We start from the raw sequence: 14,517 nt of genomic DNA, 5'->3' as shown, positions 1-14,517 counted from the left end.
ATGACGAAATAAACAAAAATTCAGAAACAATCAAATTTTTCAGAGGGAAATAAACAAGAACGATTCATCCGGAAAATGGGACGCATTGAATACAATAGTCGAGATTTACACAAAAAAAGAAACGCTTAACACAATAGCATTTATCCAGACGGAATTAGTTCAAATACAATAAAACATATTACGAACATAGAAAGAGTCAGTCACAAAAATCTAACGAAAAATACATTAGTTCACTGTACATGTCGTTCATACATTGCTAAAAATACTACAGTCAGCAAAGACACAAAGTTTCATTTCATACTTCAAGTACGTCAATAACAAATTATCCGACTACTTCAGCATCACACAAAAAAATAATAAAAAAACAACTTACATCAATATATTACAACACATTTACCACTTCGAAATGAAACAAACCCCTTTTGTATGTCAAATTACCAAAAAAAGGACATTAATACATTACATTACAGTTTAACAAAACATATGCATTACACATCGCCAATAAAAAACACTACTTTATGTTACATTACAAACATTTACAAATATTACGAGTGAATTAAATAAATTTAGCAAGTATTTAAATTTTACATAGTATATATACTACATTACATTACATTAAAATAAACTTAGGAATACATTCTTACCTGTCAAACGACGCAGCAACACCACCGGGACAAGAACACGCCTTCCGCACACCAACATTCTCGATCAATGGGGAATTCAACGGTTGACGTATGCAAATCGGAACGCTACGTCAAAAACGTCGCGCTCCGATTGGCTAGAAAAATACGTAAACAAAAAACACACACAACTCAAAAATAAACTAGACCGCTAAACATAGCAGACGTCGACGTGACGCTATACGTCGGCCATTTTAAAAAAAAAAAAAAAACGAGACTACACAAACATGTTACAAAACATACACATAGTTAGTACAATACATACACATTTAAAATTACATACTAATATACACATAAGACTGAAGTAATACAAAGGGGACACCTTTAGTTACAAACAACACATTACTTAATTATTATTAACATATACACACACTCTTAACATCACCCTCACACAACAAAACTATCACACTCTTTCACACACGCTCAGTAACGCTAAAACAACATCTCCCTCATACACCATCACACACCTTCAGCCTCACACACACTTACTCACCCTCACACTAACACACTCACACACTCTCTTACGCAAATAACTTCACTCATCCTCCCCCCCTCACACCCCCTAACACTCTACGCGATTGCAGCCTGGAATCCCTGATAAATTTTCTTGTATCCGTGGCTGGCATTCAGTCATCCCAACGTAAACTGGTGCATTTGTCTTTTCTTTGCTGAAAATAATTTTCTATACTTCTATTGCATGATTGATTGAAATACTTTATCGGACAATCGTTCACATTCTAGATAGGCAACTTGTACATCACACCCCTCGATGCATTTCGGGTTCGCGCCTTGTCCTTCCTCAAATGGTAAATACTTTTAGGGATGAAAAGGCGCCGGGTCCTGCTGCGTTGTTTTCATTTATATTTCAGACTCGTGCTGTCAATGTCTCAACTACGCTTAAACACACAGGACAAAAAATGACAGTTTATTAAATGTATAATTCTGTTTTTATCAGCTCTGAAGTAGCCTCCCTACCGAGCGAGTGCTATTTTATAACAATAAATACAACACATAAGCTCACAATTTTTTTTGTAAAATGTACCTATCGCATTTCATTCTTTTTCACATATAAGAAGATAATTGGGCTTTTCACGGGCAATCAGTAAGACGCTACCTCACCCTCACTGACACTCACTCACACTCAATCACTCTCACCCTCACTCACCAGCAACACCTCACCCTCAACGCCTCACCCTCAAATCCTCACTCACCCTCACTCTCACTCATCCTCAATCACCCTCAACATCACACACTCACTCACCCTCACTCACCCTCAACACCTCACCCTCACTCACCCTCAACTCCTCACTCACCCTCATTCTCACTCATCCTCACTCAACCACCCTCAACTTCAATGACCCTCAACGCCTCACCCAACACCTCACCTTCACTCACCATCAACATCTCACCCTCACTCACCCACAAAACATCAGCCTCAACACCTCACCCTCAATCACTCACCCTCAACAATTCACCCACACTCACCCTCCCTCACCCTCAATTCCTCACCCACACCCTCAACACTTCACCCTAAACACGTCACTCATCCTCAACGCCTCCCCCTCCCCCTCACTCACCCTCACCCTCACTCACCCTCAACACCTCACCATCACTAACACTCAACACCTCACCCTCACTAACTCACACTCAATCACCCTCAACACCTCACCCTCAACACCTCACCCTCAACACCTCACCCTCAACACCTCACCCTCAACACCTCACCTTCAAAACCTCAACCTCAACAACTCACCCTCAACACCTCACCCTCACTCACTCTCACTCACCCTCACTCACCCTCACTCACACTCACTTACACTCAGTCACCCTCACTCACCCTCACTCACCCTCACTCACCCTCACTCACCCTCACTCACCCTCACTCACCCTCAACTCCTCACTCACCCTCACTCATCCTCACTCACCCTCAACACCTCACCCTCACCATCACCCACCCTCAACCCCTCATCCTAACTCGCAATAACCCTCCCTCACCCTCACCCTCACTCACTCTCACTCACCCTCAACACCTCACTCACCCTCAACACCTCACTCACACTCAACTCCTCACTCATCCCCACCCTCACTCACCCTCAACACCTCACCCTCACACAGTGCAATAGGTCTCGTAGGATTTTTAGTTACAGCTTTTACAATTGTTTATTGCTTTTTTGATTTGTAATTCTTTAGCATTGGCAAAAAAAAATAAAAATGCAAAAGATTTACAACAAAAAACCCATAAACAATTCTAAATGCACTAACTCTAATGCTGCGAGACCTATTGCATTTCCAATGCTTGTTTGAGTCGTGTGTCTCATTTATTGACCATTTTTTGTATTTTCAGATGTTTATCACTTATCTGCCTTAGGCACAAGGCCGCTTGACCACACTACCCTCTAACAGAGCACTTTGGGATTGCCACAGCAAGCCCCTGTCCACTCATAAGGGAACCCCTGGCTCTTTATGTGATATATCAAAAATATGATATGCCATGTAAGGAGCTAGCTTCCTACACACTGGATTTACAGGAATCTAGTAACAATTATAAATCATAATCTCATAATGGAAACTCTAGTCAGATAAATAAGTGCACAGGAGAATTGAATGTTTAGCTTTTTTTAATCTCACTTTAGCTTGGACATTAACTCTAGCGAAAGAATAGGTATATGGAGAGCATTAAATGATAGGCATGGAATGGCAGCAAGGCACAACTTACCGCACCACCCAGTATAGTCATCACTAAGTCACAAACTTGATACTGCCCACCTTAAATGACCAGCTGCCACACAGTCATAAATCATATAAAACAGAACAATGAGAGGCAATTCGATCACATAGGAAAGAGTCAGAATTCCAATAATTTCAATCCACAGTTCCAAGTCTGAACCAGAATTTTTTTATTTCAAATTATTCTATATTGTGTAGCTACAGCCAACGCATTTTGCCCTACAAACAGGGCTTCTTCAGGGCACTAGCAGGAAGTATCAGAAAGCCGATCATGAAAAATATCTGTCACAGTTCTTCTTAGCATTTTCGAAAGTATTTCAAGCGCTGTAAAAACATACGTGCGGTGATAATATCTTGGTTATATACAATTTTGTTAGACGTTCAATATGGACGGAGCAGCCATGGTTCAAGAGTTTCTTTTCAAAGTGTCTTCGTAGGTCGTCAACAGATCGTACTGGTCTTCCTGCTACTCCTACATCTCCTTGGCATGGACTTGCCCTAGGTAATATGAAGGTTAATAGAAAAAACGCCCAAGACCTAGTACAAAAACAGATGACAAACAGTTGGGAGAAGTCCCATTGTGTATTCTTTTTTTGATATAGCAAGATACATAGAATTACTAAAACAATTTTAGGGCTTAGTTTTTAAATTCTAAGAAAGGTGACTTAAGTGAAAGTGTCACAGCTATTTTATTTACAAATGTTTGTTTATTTTGACTCTCTTACAAATGTATAGTGCTTGGGATTATCCTTTAAGATCTACCAATATTGCTTGTTTTTTAGGTGTCAGCTGTTCAGATGAGGATGAAAAACCTCGTAAACGGCGACGGACCAACTCAAATGAATCCTCTCCAGTTGTCCTCAAGGAAGTTCCGAAAGTAGTCACACCTGTCTCAAAGACTATAGCGGTGCCAGTCACCGGCAGCCCTAAAATGAGTAACATCATGCAGAGCATCGCCAACTCTCTCCCACCACATATGTCTCCAGTAAAGATCACATTCACCAAACCCTCCACCCAGACTACTAATACAAGCACTCAGAAGGTATGGATCGTAATTGTATTCTAGAAGAGTGCTAACGCTATGCACTTCTTTTTGTTTATCCTACCTCTGTATATAGACACATATTCAGGTGTTTGGTTCAGATCTGAGCATTATGAATGAATGAGGTGTCTTGTAAAGCTCAAAGCTACTACTAGAGTGTCCCGGCGCTGTACAAAGAACGGCCAAGAAAAGGAAAGGCATCAGTTAATGATTAAACAGATGGGTTTTCAATCGTTTCAGATTTTTTTTCTTCTCTGTAATGCATCTGGGGGAAGAGGAAGGAAATTTTAGTACTTGGCTACTTGAACCAAGCAGGCAGAGACACCCCAATGCGTCCTTTTGGTGAAGGGGATGGACAGAAGCTGGTCTGACTGATATTGTATGGATCTTTGAGGGTAATACAAGGTTAGCCTTTTATGCAAGTATGAGGTAACAGTTTTATAGAAAATCATGTGTGATATAGTCCGCCTTTAAACATGACCCTTTTCTTTACTGGTAATTAGTGTATCTAGTTGCGGTACAGCGTGATTGAGGCATACTTAGGAAGATTGAATAGAAGGCTGATTGCCATGTTCTGAATACTTTGTAATCTGTAGATAAGGTAATACGGAAGTCCTATATATACACGACATTGGCATAGTCCAGTCTTGACCGGATTAGTGCCTGTGCCACCGTTTTCTGGGCCTCCCATGGCAGGAATTTGAGAAACTTCATCAGCATCCTTAAAATCCAGCATGCGGATTTAACCACGGCTGCGATCTGGGATTAGCGCGATAGGCTAGTGTAAATAAGAACCTTTAAGTTCCTGGCCAGCTCAGTAGGGGGTGGAGAAGGAGTACAGCTGGCTGGCTATGCTCCTAACCATCTTGGCAGAAGGTCGACTTTGAATAGCAGTATCTCAGTTTTTCCTGGATTGCATAGTAAAAAATGAGTTTGAGCCATCCTATAACTGCTGTTATATAGGCTGTAAATGTATGTTCGAGGCATATGAGCTGCAGATACTACACTTTTGCTTTAGATCGCCACCTGGTGTTGGGCTCAGATGATTGCATGTTGTCGTCTTGGAAGAAGTCTTTTGTAGTCACGAGATAGGTGACTCCTCCCTTGGACGATAGTGCGCATGGGCATCGACTCCATCCTTAGATTGTTTTTTTCCGCCACTGGGTTCGGATGAACTTTTTCCGCTCCGCCTCGAAATCTACTTTTTGAGTACTTTAAAGCGCAAAAAATCATTAAAACTTTACTTAACTACTTTCGATATCGACTAACATCATTTCGACTCCATCAGCTCGATTCCGGTCGTCGACGCGGGCCGTTGGGCCTATCCACGCCGTGAGGCCTACACCTCATGGAAAGAACGCCATTTAAGAAATGCCCCGAGTGTGGAGCAAAGTTTCCACACAGTAACCACCACGAGGTCTGCCACCTGTGCTTATCGCCAGAACACGACGAATCCAGTTGTACAGCCTGCGCGTCCTTTCGATCAAGATAACGATCCGAGATCGGAGGGCCCATCGACGCGACCTGCAGAGATCAGTTCAGGAACTGGTGGACATCTTCGAGGAGGTTCCGCTCGTTCCTGAAGGAGATTCCGATGATCTCCAAATCGTATCAGAGGCAGACGACTCAGATGACTCCATACCATCGGATCAGCGCGTGAGTACTACTGCCCCTGCACCATACACAGCATCCAGACCAAAGGCAAAGGTCTACACTCCGCCTCTGGGGCCCAGTCGCGACCGAAAAACCACTTCGAAAGCCCCGCCATCGAGCCCGGCTCCGAAGAAAGCAGTTAAGCCTTCCGGTAGCCGAGCAAGCCACACGTGCCGATCCCACCAGCTCTCTCTCCACTGAAACCAAAAGAAGTCTCGGCTCCAAGACCATCGACTTGAAAAGACAAAGGTGCGAAGCCAGAGTCCGACGCCTCGATGCCAACGAGACCAGCTTCCACTCCGAAGGGTACCGAAACAGACAGGGCCTGATTCCGATGCGCCCAAGCCCTCGAAACAGCCTACGACACCGAAAACAACACCTTCGGTGCCGAAAACTACGCCGAAGGACAATGTAACGCCTCCTAAGGCTAAAGATAAGCAGCAACCTCGTCCGGAACCGAAAAAATCGGCGACAACAAAGGTTCCACAAGGAGAAGAACTTTTCCTACCAGATCCTCTGCAAAAGAAGATCTACATTGACCCCAAAACAGGTGCTGTATCCACTATACCACACGAGAAGAGGAAGGCAGATACAACACCGACACCTGTAGTACCTGCCAAGAAGAAGGACTCTGCCACATCTCCTATGCACCCTTCTTCTCCTATACTTCCTTCTCCTTCATCCCCTGTTCCTTTTAGCATTTCACCACGATTTCCCCTCCACATTCTCCTACTCTGTCTTCACAGTCAACTCAAAATGATGATGAGTATAGCCTAGGAAGAGGGATAGACCCAGATGAGCCTTTCCCATACCCTTTAGATGATCCAGACTGGGAGTACCCAAACCCACGGGATGTACCAGATATTCCTGACCCCCACACTGTTTAATGTTTACATGCGCCCCCTTGCTGAGATCGTCCGCCCTTTCGGTGTCCAAATCGTATCATACGCCGACGACACCCAGCTGGTGGTATCATTGAATCATCCATCTACTCAGCCAAGCAACCTAAGGGGCTGCATGGAAGCAATTGGCACCTGGATGTCCCAGTCATATTTAAAATTAAATGGAGCCAAAACGGAGCTGATGATATTGGGCAACTCTCCGACAAAATCCATAGACTCCATCTGGCCATCCTCCTTGGGTCCTGCCCCCGAACCCAGGGACACCATCAAGAGCTTGGGTATTTGGATGGATAAATCATTTACATTCAGTCAGCAAGCAGTCAAACTCTCTGCTACTTGCCTAGCCATTCTTAGGCTCATCCGCAAGATCCTCCCACTTCTCTCTTCCAAAGCAAAACAAATTATGATTCAAGGGCTAATCCTGTCCCGTCTAGATTTCGGAAATGCCCTTTACTTGGGAGCACCGAAATCAACCATCAGTAAACTTCAGGTAATCCAGAACTGTGCCGCCCGCACCCTTCTGGAAATTCCTCGCCGCCAGTCGGTGGAAGCAGAACTGAAAACAAAACTCCATTGGCTACCCATCAAGGCAAGAATCGACTTTAAAAGCCTGTGCATTGCTCACCGCGCCTTTTGGAGGAAAGGAGCAGTCCTAAACCACTCCTTGATCACCCCATATAATCCCACCAGGCAACTCAGATCGATGCATGCTTTCCGAGTAAACACTCCCAGGTTCCAGAGAGCGAGGTGTGGAGGAAGGACTTTCTCTGTAAACTCGGCCAGACTCTGGAACTCTCTCCCCCTCTCTCTTCGCTCTGAGTCTAACCTTCTCGGATTTCGGAAAAAACTGAAGACTTTTTTATTTAGCAGATAAAAGCAGGCTCTCTCTTCTATGTACCCACGCAAATCTACCAGCGCTAGGATGCCTGCGGGTAACTATCGCGCTTTATAAAAACTATTCCAATTCCAATTCCAATTCCAATTCCATAGTCATACCCATCAAAACCTTCTCCCCCAGAAGATAACATTGGTTTTGGGCACCTATTGAACAGAGCTGCCATTTACCATGGTGTCACTATGCACTCTGATGAGGCAGAGGAGGATTTTCTATTAGACACATTTGAACAATCGCAAAGGTCGGTTCAAATTCTTCCTGTGATCAAAGGGGTCATCAAGCATTCTCCAGAGATATTTAAAGACCCTGTACGTACTAGGATCCTAAACCATAGAATTGAGAAAAAATATAGGCCTACACCTGCGGATCCAGCCTACATTAAAGGACAACTACCATTAGATTCACTAGTTGTATCACATGCTAGGAAAGGGCAAACTCACAAACGTCAGGTGAGGCACCCCCACCTGACAAAGAATCTAAAGTTATAGATGCTTCAGGCAAAAGAATAGCTGCGCAAGCTACTAACATATGGAGTATAGCTAACACACAAGCCCTCCTTTCAAGATATGATAGGGCTCATTACGATCAGTTGGAGAAACTATTAGAACATCTACCTGACCAATATAAAACGCAGGCAAACGACCTTATACAAGAAGGCAAGCTAATTTCCAATGCCTCAATCAAGTGTGCACTTGATGTGGCAGACACTGCTACTAGAGCTTTGAACACTAGTGTCCTACTTAGAAGACATGCGTGGCTACGCATTTCAGGATTTAAACAGGAAGTGCAGACTACCATTTTAAATCGACCATTTAATCAAAATCAATTATTTGGACCAGAGGTAGACACAGCACTTGAAAAGATGAAGAAGGATACAGAGACTGCCAAATCTATGGGAGCTTACAGTCCACACAAGCTAAAAGTTCCTTTCGTCGCTCCTTCTACAGAGGAGGCTCCAAACAGACTGGAGCAGACAATACAACATCCTTCAAATCTAACATACAAACATCCTCTAACAAAGGTTATTTTAGAGGATGTTATAGAGGAAACAACAACAAAGGAAGATGTCGGGGTAACAGCAATAATCAAACCTCTTCCACCACAAAACAGTGACTTTCCTCTGCTCCCCCAACAGCATTCCACTCCTGTGTGGGGCAGATTAACACAGTTCCTACCTGTCTGGAATTCCATTACAACAGACAAGTGGGTAAGTCAAATTATCCAGTATGGCTACTGCCTGGAACTAACAGCAACCCCTCCATACATACCACCCAAGCAGCGTCCAATGTCTGCAGAACATCTTACTCTGCTCAAGCAAGAAGTCCCGTCACTTCTTCAAAAGGACGCAATAGAAATAGTTCCTTTATAACACCAAGGAACAGGGGTTTACTTGCTGTATTTTCTAATACCCAAGAAGGACGGGACACTAAGACCAATTCTCTACCTCAGGCCCCTCAATCATTACATACAATCAGATCATTTTAATATGATCACTTTACAACAAGTGCTTCCACTGCTGCAACAAGGCGATTTCCTCACAATAACTACATCTAAAGGACGCCTACTTCCTCATTCCTATACATCCTGCTCACAGGAAGTATCTAAGGTTTGTACTAGGACGGCATTATCAATTCAAAGTCCTTCCATTCAGAGTTACAACAGCACGAAGAGTATTCACAAAGTGCCTAGCAGTAATAGCAGCACATCTCATGAGACAACAAATGCATATCTTCCCTTATCTAGACGATTGGCTCATAAAAGCCAAGTCATTCAATCAGTGTGTTCAACACACACATTAGACAATTCAAACATTGCACGACTTAGGGGTCACAATAAGCTACACCAAGTCACACCTGCAACCCTCTCATACACATCTGTATCTAGGGGCTACAATAAGCACGTCAACAGCTCTAGCGTATCCCAGTCCAGCAAGGATACAGAGTATTCAGGCCTTAGTCACAAGCTTCCAACATCAACACTCTCTCCAAGCCAGAGTGTTCATGAGACTAATAGGCATGATGGCATCTTGCATCTTCATAGTACCATATGCAAGACTGCAGACGCGTCCGTTACTGGAGTGTCTAGCACAACAGTGGAACCAGGCTCAAGGGCAACTAACAGACCTGGTGTTGGTAGACAGCCGCACACATCGCTCTCTGCAGTGGTGGAACACCAAAAACTTGACAAAGGGGCGGCCTTTCCTCGAACCTGTTCCACAAATAGTGCTCACAGCAGACGCATCTCTCACAGGATGGGGAGCCCATCTCCTACATCATACAACTCAAGGGCAATGGAACATTCAACATAAATTGTTCCATATCAACCATCTAGAGCTGCTAGCAATATTCTTAGCACTCAAAACATTCCAAGTACAAGTACAAAACAAAGCTGTATTAATCCGGGCGGACAACATGACAGCTATGTATTATATACAAAAACAAGGGGGGACACACTCTCTACAACTGTCCCAGCTTGCACAAAACAGTTGGAGATGGGCCATTACACAAAATATATATTTGCTAGCAGAGCACCTTCCAGGAGTTCACAATCAGATAGCAGATCTGTTGAGTCGGCAGACACAACAAATTCACGAATGGGAACTACATCCGCAAGTTCTTTAACCATTTTTCCACAAGTGGGGTCATCCAGACATAGATCTGTTCGCCACACACGAAAACGCAAAATGCCCAACCTTCGCCGCCAGGTTTCCGCACCCGCTGTCCAAGGGCAATGCGATATGGATGAACTGGTCAGGCAGATTTGCGTACGCTTTTCCGCCACTACCACTAATACCATTAGTAGTACGCAAGCTCAGACAATAGTCTCTCAAATTAGTCCTGGTAGCTCCCACATGAGCACACCAACCGTGGTTCACAACACTGCTAGAACTGTCTCTAGTTCCACACCAAAAGTTACGACTAACACCTACCCTGCTAACGCAGAACCATGGAGACATCAGACATCCAGACCCAAATCAACTGAATCTGGCGATCTGGCTCCTGAAGTCTTAGAGTTTGGTTATCTTTACCTACCACCAGACTGTATGAATATCATTAAAGAAGCCAGGAGACCTACTACCAGACCTTGTTATGCTGCTAAATGGAAGAGATTTGCCATTTATTGCAACAATAACCAAATTGATCCCCTGGATGCTTCTATCCAGAATATCATTTTTAGAGTACCTGCTATTAAAGCATTTATGGAAGGATTAAAAAGAATCATTCCACCCAGGTTACCACCTGCTGCAGTATGGAACCTAAACTTTGTTCTTACAAGACTCATGGGTCCCCCTTTTGAACCTTTACACAAATGTGAACTGCAATTCTTCACATGGAAAACAGCTTTCCTTATTGCTATTACCTCTCTTAGAAGAGTAAGTGAGATACAAGCTTTCACAATACAAGAACCATTTTTACAACTACATCGTAACAAGGTGGTCCTAAGAACTAACCCTAAATTCCTTCCAAAAGCCATTAGTCCTTTTCATTTAAACCAATCTGTAGAGTTACCTGTGTTTTTCCAAAACCCTGACTCTGTAGCAGAAAGAGCTCTACACACACTAGATGTTAAAAGTGCTCTTCTCTACTATATAGATAGGACTAAATATTTTCGAAAAACAAAACAATTGTTTGTATCTTTCTCTCCAACACATAAAGGCAACCCCATCTCTAAGGGTGGAATAGCAAGGTGGATTGTAAAATGTATACAAATATGCTATCAGAAAGCAAAACGTACATTAACAGTTCCTCCTAGAGCGCATTCCACACGCAAACTAGGAGCCTCTATGGCTTTCTTAGGGAACATCCCCCTAGAAGACACATGCAAGGCAGCAACATGGTCTACAACACACACCTTCACTAAACACTACTGTGTTGATGTGCAAGCCAAGCAGCAAGTTGCAGTAGGCCAAGCCTGTCCTTAAAACTCTCTTTCAAACTACTGCAACAGACACAGGTGACCACCACCAAGGGAGACGCTGCTGCACAATCGATGCAAAAGTGTAGTATCTGCATCTTATATGTCTCGAACGGAAAATGCTACTTACCAGTAAGCATCTGTTCTTGGCATGTAGGGCTGCAGATCACTACACGCCCTCCCGCCTCCCCGGGACTTGTATCTGCTCCAGTTATATCGTACTTAGATGCACACGCATGAACATCCTTTCTTTACTTCTGCTAACTCCATCATTTCCCATCATGGCGAAAAACAATCTAAGGATGGAGTCGATGCCCATGCGCACTATCGTCCAAGGGAGGAGTCACCTATCTCGTGACTACAAAAGACTTCTTCCAAGACGACAACAACATGCAATCCTCCAAGCCCAACACCAGGTGGCGATCTAATGCAAAAGTGTAGTGATCTGCAGCTCTACATACCAAGAACAGATGCATACTGGTAAGTAGCATTTTCCTTTTGGCCTCAGGCTCATTTTTTTAGGGCTCGGCCTACGTCAACCCTGCGTCAGCAGGGGAGGCGGAGCTCCGAGCTCTTATGTTATAAAAAAAAAAAAGTTTCTTTAGGGGTCCGGGCTGCAACATTCCTTAGTGCGCGGGCTTTTTTTATGGCATCTGCATAGTGATTCGTCTTCGCTGTGCTGTCTTTTTAGTAGCCTTGACGCGATAGGCTATATGTAATTTACGTCCGCCATGTTTGGCATTTTCTCTGCGGTTTCGCGCACGGCCGTCCATAAATATCAATTAGGAGCTGTCAGGGAGGTGCTGTAATGGAATCCAGATGCTGTGTGCGCGTTCACCATTCTGCAGTGCGTTTTGGTAGGCGCGCGCCATGCATTATTTTGTTGATCCTTTCATCTCAGGTTTACTCTGCTAATTTCAATGTTTGAATAGCTGAAATGCTTTTACCGAAATTTAAAATGTTTGTTTGGAATAAAAGGTTTACAGTTTTCAGCTAGCTTGCACCTCCTTGTTTGAACACGGAATGTAAAGCGAGTTTGTTTTAGAGCACTGATAGCCCTGTGAGGTGATACTTCAGGGTCGACGTGGTGGGTGCTTCGGGCTGGCTTGCCAGTTTGTTTATTTAAGCGGCTGACATGGTAAGTGGAATAACGAGGGAAGAACACGGTACCAGCTGTATATTTGACTGTCACTCTTAGCTGCGATAAAAATAAGTGGGAAAGTGCAATTTCGGATGATATTGAACATTCACTCATTTCAACAATTATGCATTTAAAAAGATTTTGTAGTGGTATTTTATTCTGTATAATATAATCTGAGCCTCTCTGGGTCACCCGATTTCCTACATGATATTTCTTCACGCCTAAAGCTGCCGTGCGTGAAGGACTCTGTCGACACAGTTCAGCTACTTATTTAAACAAGCATTGCAAATGCAATAGGTCTCGCATTAGAAAAGTTGGAGTTATTGGTCTTGTAAATGACATATTTTATTTATTTGTTGGTTTTTAAAATTGCTAAATTGATGGCTTTGTCATTTACAATGCCAATAGTTATAACTTTCGCGAATGTGACACCTATAGCATTTGGAATGCAACATGTTTTGTATTTACGTGACTTAGATGGCAGCTCTGGTCGTTAGGCCACATCTCTAGAGAGCATGAGAGTGCAGCAGGGGAGAGAAGCACAGCAATGCAATAGGTCTCGCATTAGGAAAGTTTGAGCTATTGGTATTGTAAAGGACACATTTTTTATTTGTGCTTGTTTTGAAATAGCGAAATTAATAGCTTTGTTATTTACAATGCCAATAGTTTTATCTTTCGCAAATGTGACACCTATTGTAACACAATATGTGTGGTGAGGGTGAGGGGTTGAGGGTGAGGGGTTGAGGGTGAGTGAGGGTTGAGGGTGAGTGAGGGTGAGGGGTTGAGGGTGAGTGAGGGTGAGTGAGGGTGAGGGGTTGAGGGTGAGTGAGGGTGAGAGGGTGAGGGTGAGTGAGGGTGAGTGAGGGTGAGGGGTTGAGGGTGAGTGAGGGTGAGGGGTTGAGGGTGAGTGAGGGTGAGGGTGAGTGAGGGTGAGGGGTTGAGGGTGAGTGAGGGTGAGGGTGGGTGAGGGTGAGGGTGAGTGAGGGTGAGGGTGAGGGAGGGTGAGGGTGAGTGAGAGTGAGGGTGAGTGAGGGGTTGAGGGTGAGGGGTTGAGGGTGAGTGAGGGTGAGGGTGAGTGGTTGAGGGTGAGTGAGGGTGAGGGGTTGAGGGTGAGAGGGTGAGTGAGGGTGAGTGAGGGTGAGGGTGAGTGAGGGTGAGGGTTGAGGGTGAGTGAGGGTGAGTGAGGGTGAGTGAGGGTGAGTGAGGGTTGAGGGTGAGTGAGGGTGAGGGGTTGAGGGTGAGTGAGGGTGAGGGGGTGAGGGTGAGGGTGAGTGAGGGTGAGGGGTTGAGGTTGAGTGAGGGTGAGGGGGTGAGGGTGAGTGAGGGTGAGGGTGAGGGTAAGGGTGAGTGAGGGTGAGGGTTGAGGGTGAGTGAGAGTGAGGGTGAGTGAGTGAGAGTGAGGGTGAGTGAGGGTTGAGGGTGAGTGAGGGTGAGGGGTTGAGGGTGAGGGTGAGTGAGGGTGAGTGAGGGTGAGGGTGAGTGAGGGTGAGGGTGAGTGAGGGTGAGGGGGTGAGGGTGAGGGTGAGGGTGAGTGAGGGTGAGGGTGAGTGTGAGTGAGGGTG

General features: G+C 44.4%; 1 protein-coding gene across 6 annotated transcripts in view; it reads left to right on the top strand.

The window, feature by feature from the left end:
* Nucleotides 1-14,517, top strand: part of EMSY (EMSY transcriptional repressor, BRCA2 interacting) — a 377,116-nt gene that overhangs the window by 88,978 nt on the left and 273,621 nt on the right. For all 6 annotated transcript variants that reach the window (XM_078658523.1, XM_078658521.1, XM_078658522.1 and 3 more), the window contains exon 7: nt 4,190-4,449. In XM_078658523.1, the coding sequence (XP_078514649.1) occupies nt 4,190-4,449 (260 nt within the window). The remainder of the gene's footprint in view (nt 1-4,189; nt 4,450-14,517) is intronic.

This window comes from Lissotriton helveticus, chromosome 8 (assembly GCF_964261635.1).
Source record: "Lissotriton helveticus chromosome 8, aLisHel1.1, whole genome shotgun sequence".
In the NCBI taxonomy this organism is placed as follows: domain Eukaryota; kingdom Metazoa; phylum Chordata; class Amphibia; order Caudata; family Salamandridae; genus Lissotriton; species Lissotriton helveticus.
The sequence above is the reverse complement of the archived record's forward strand: the minus strand, read 5'-3'. Positions and strand labels throughout refer to the sequence as shown.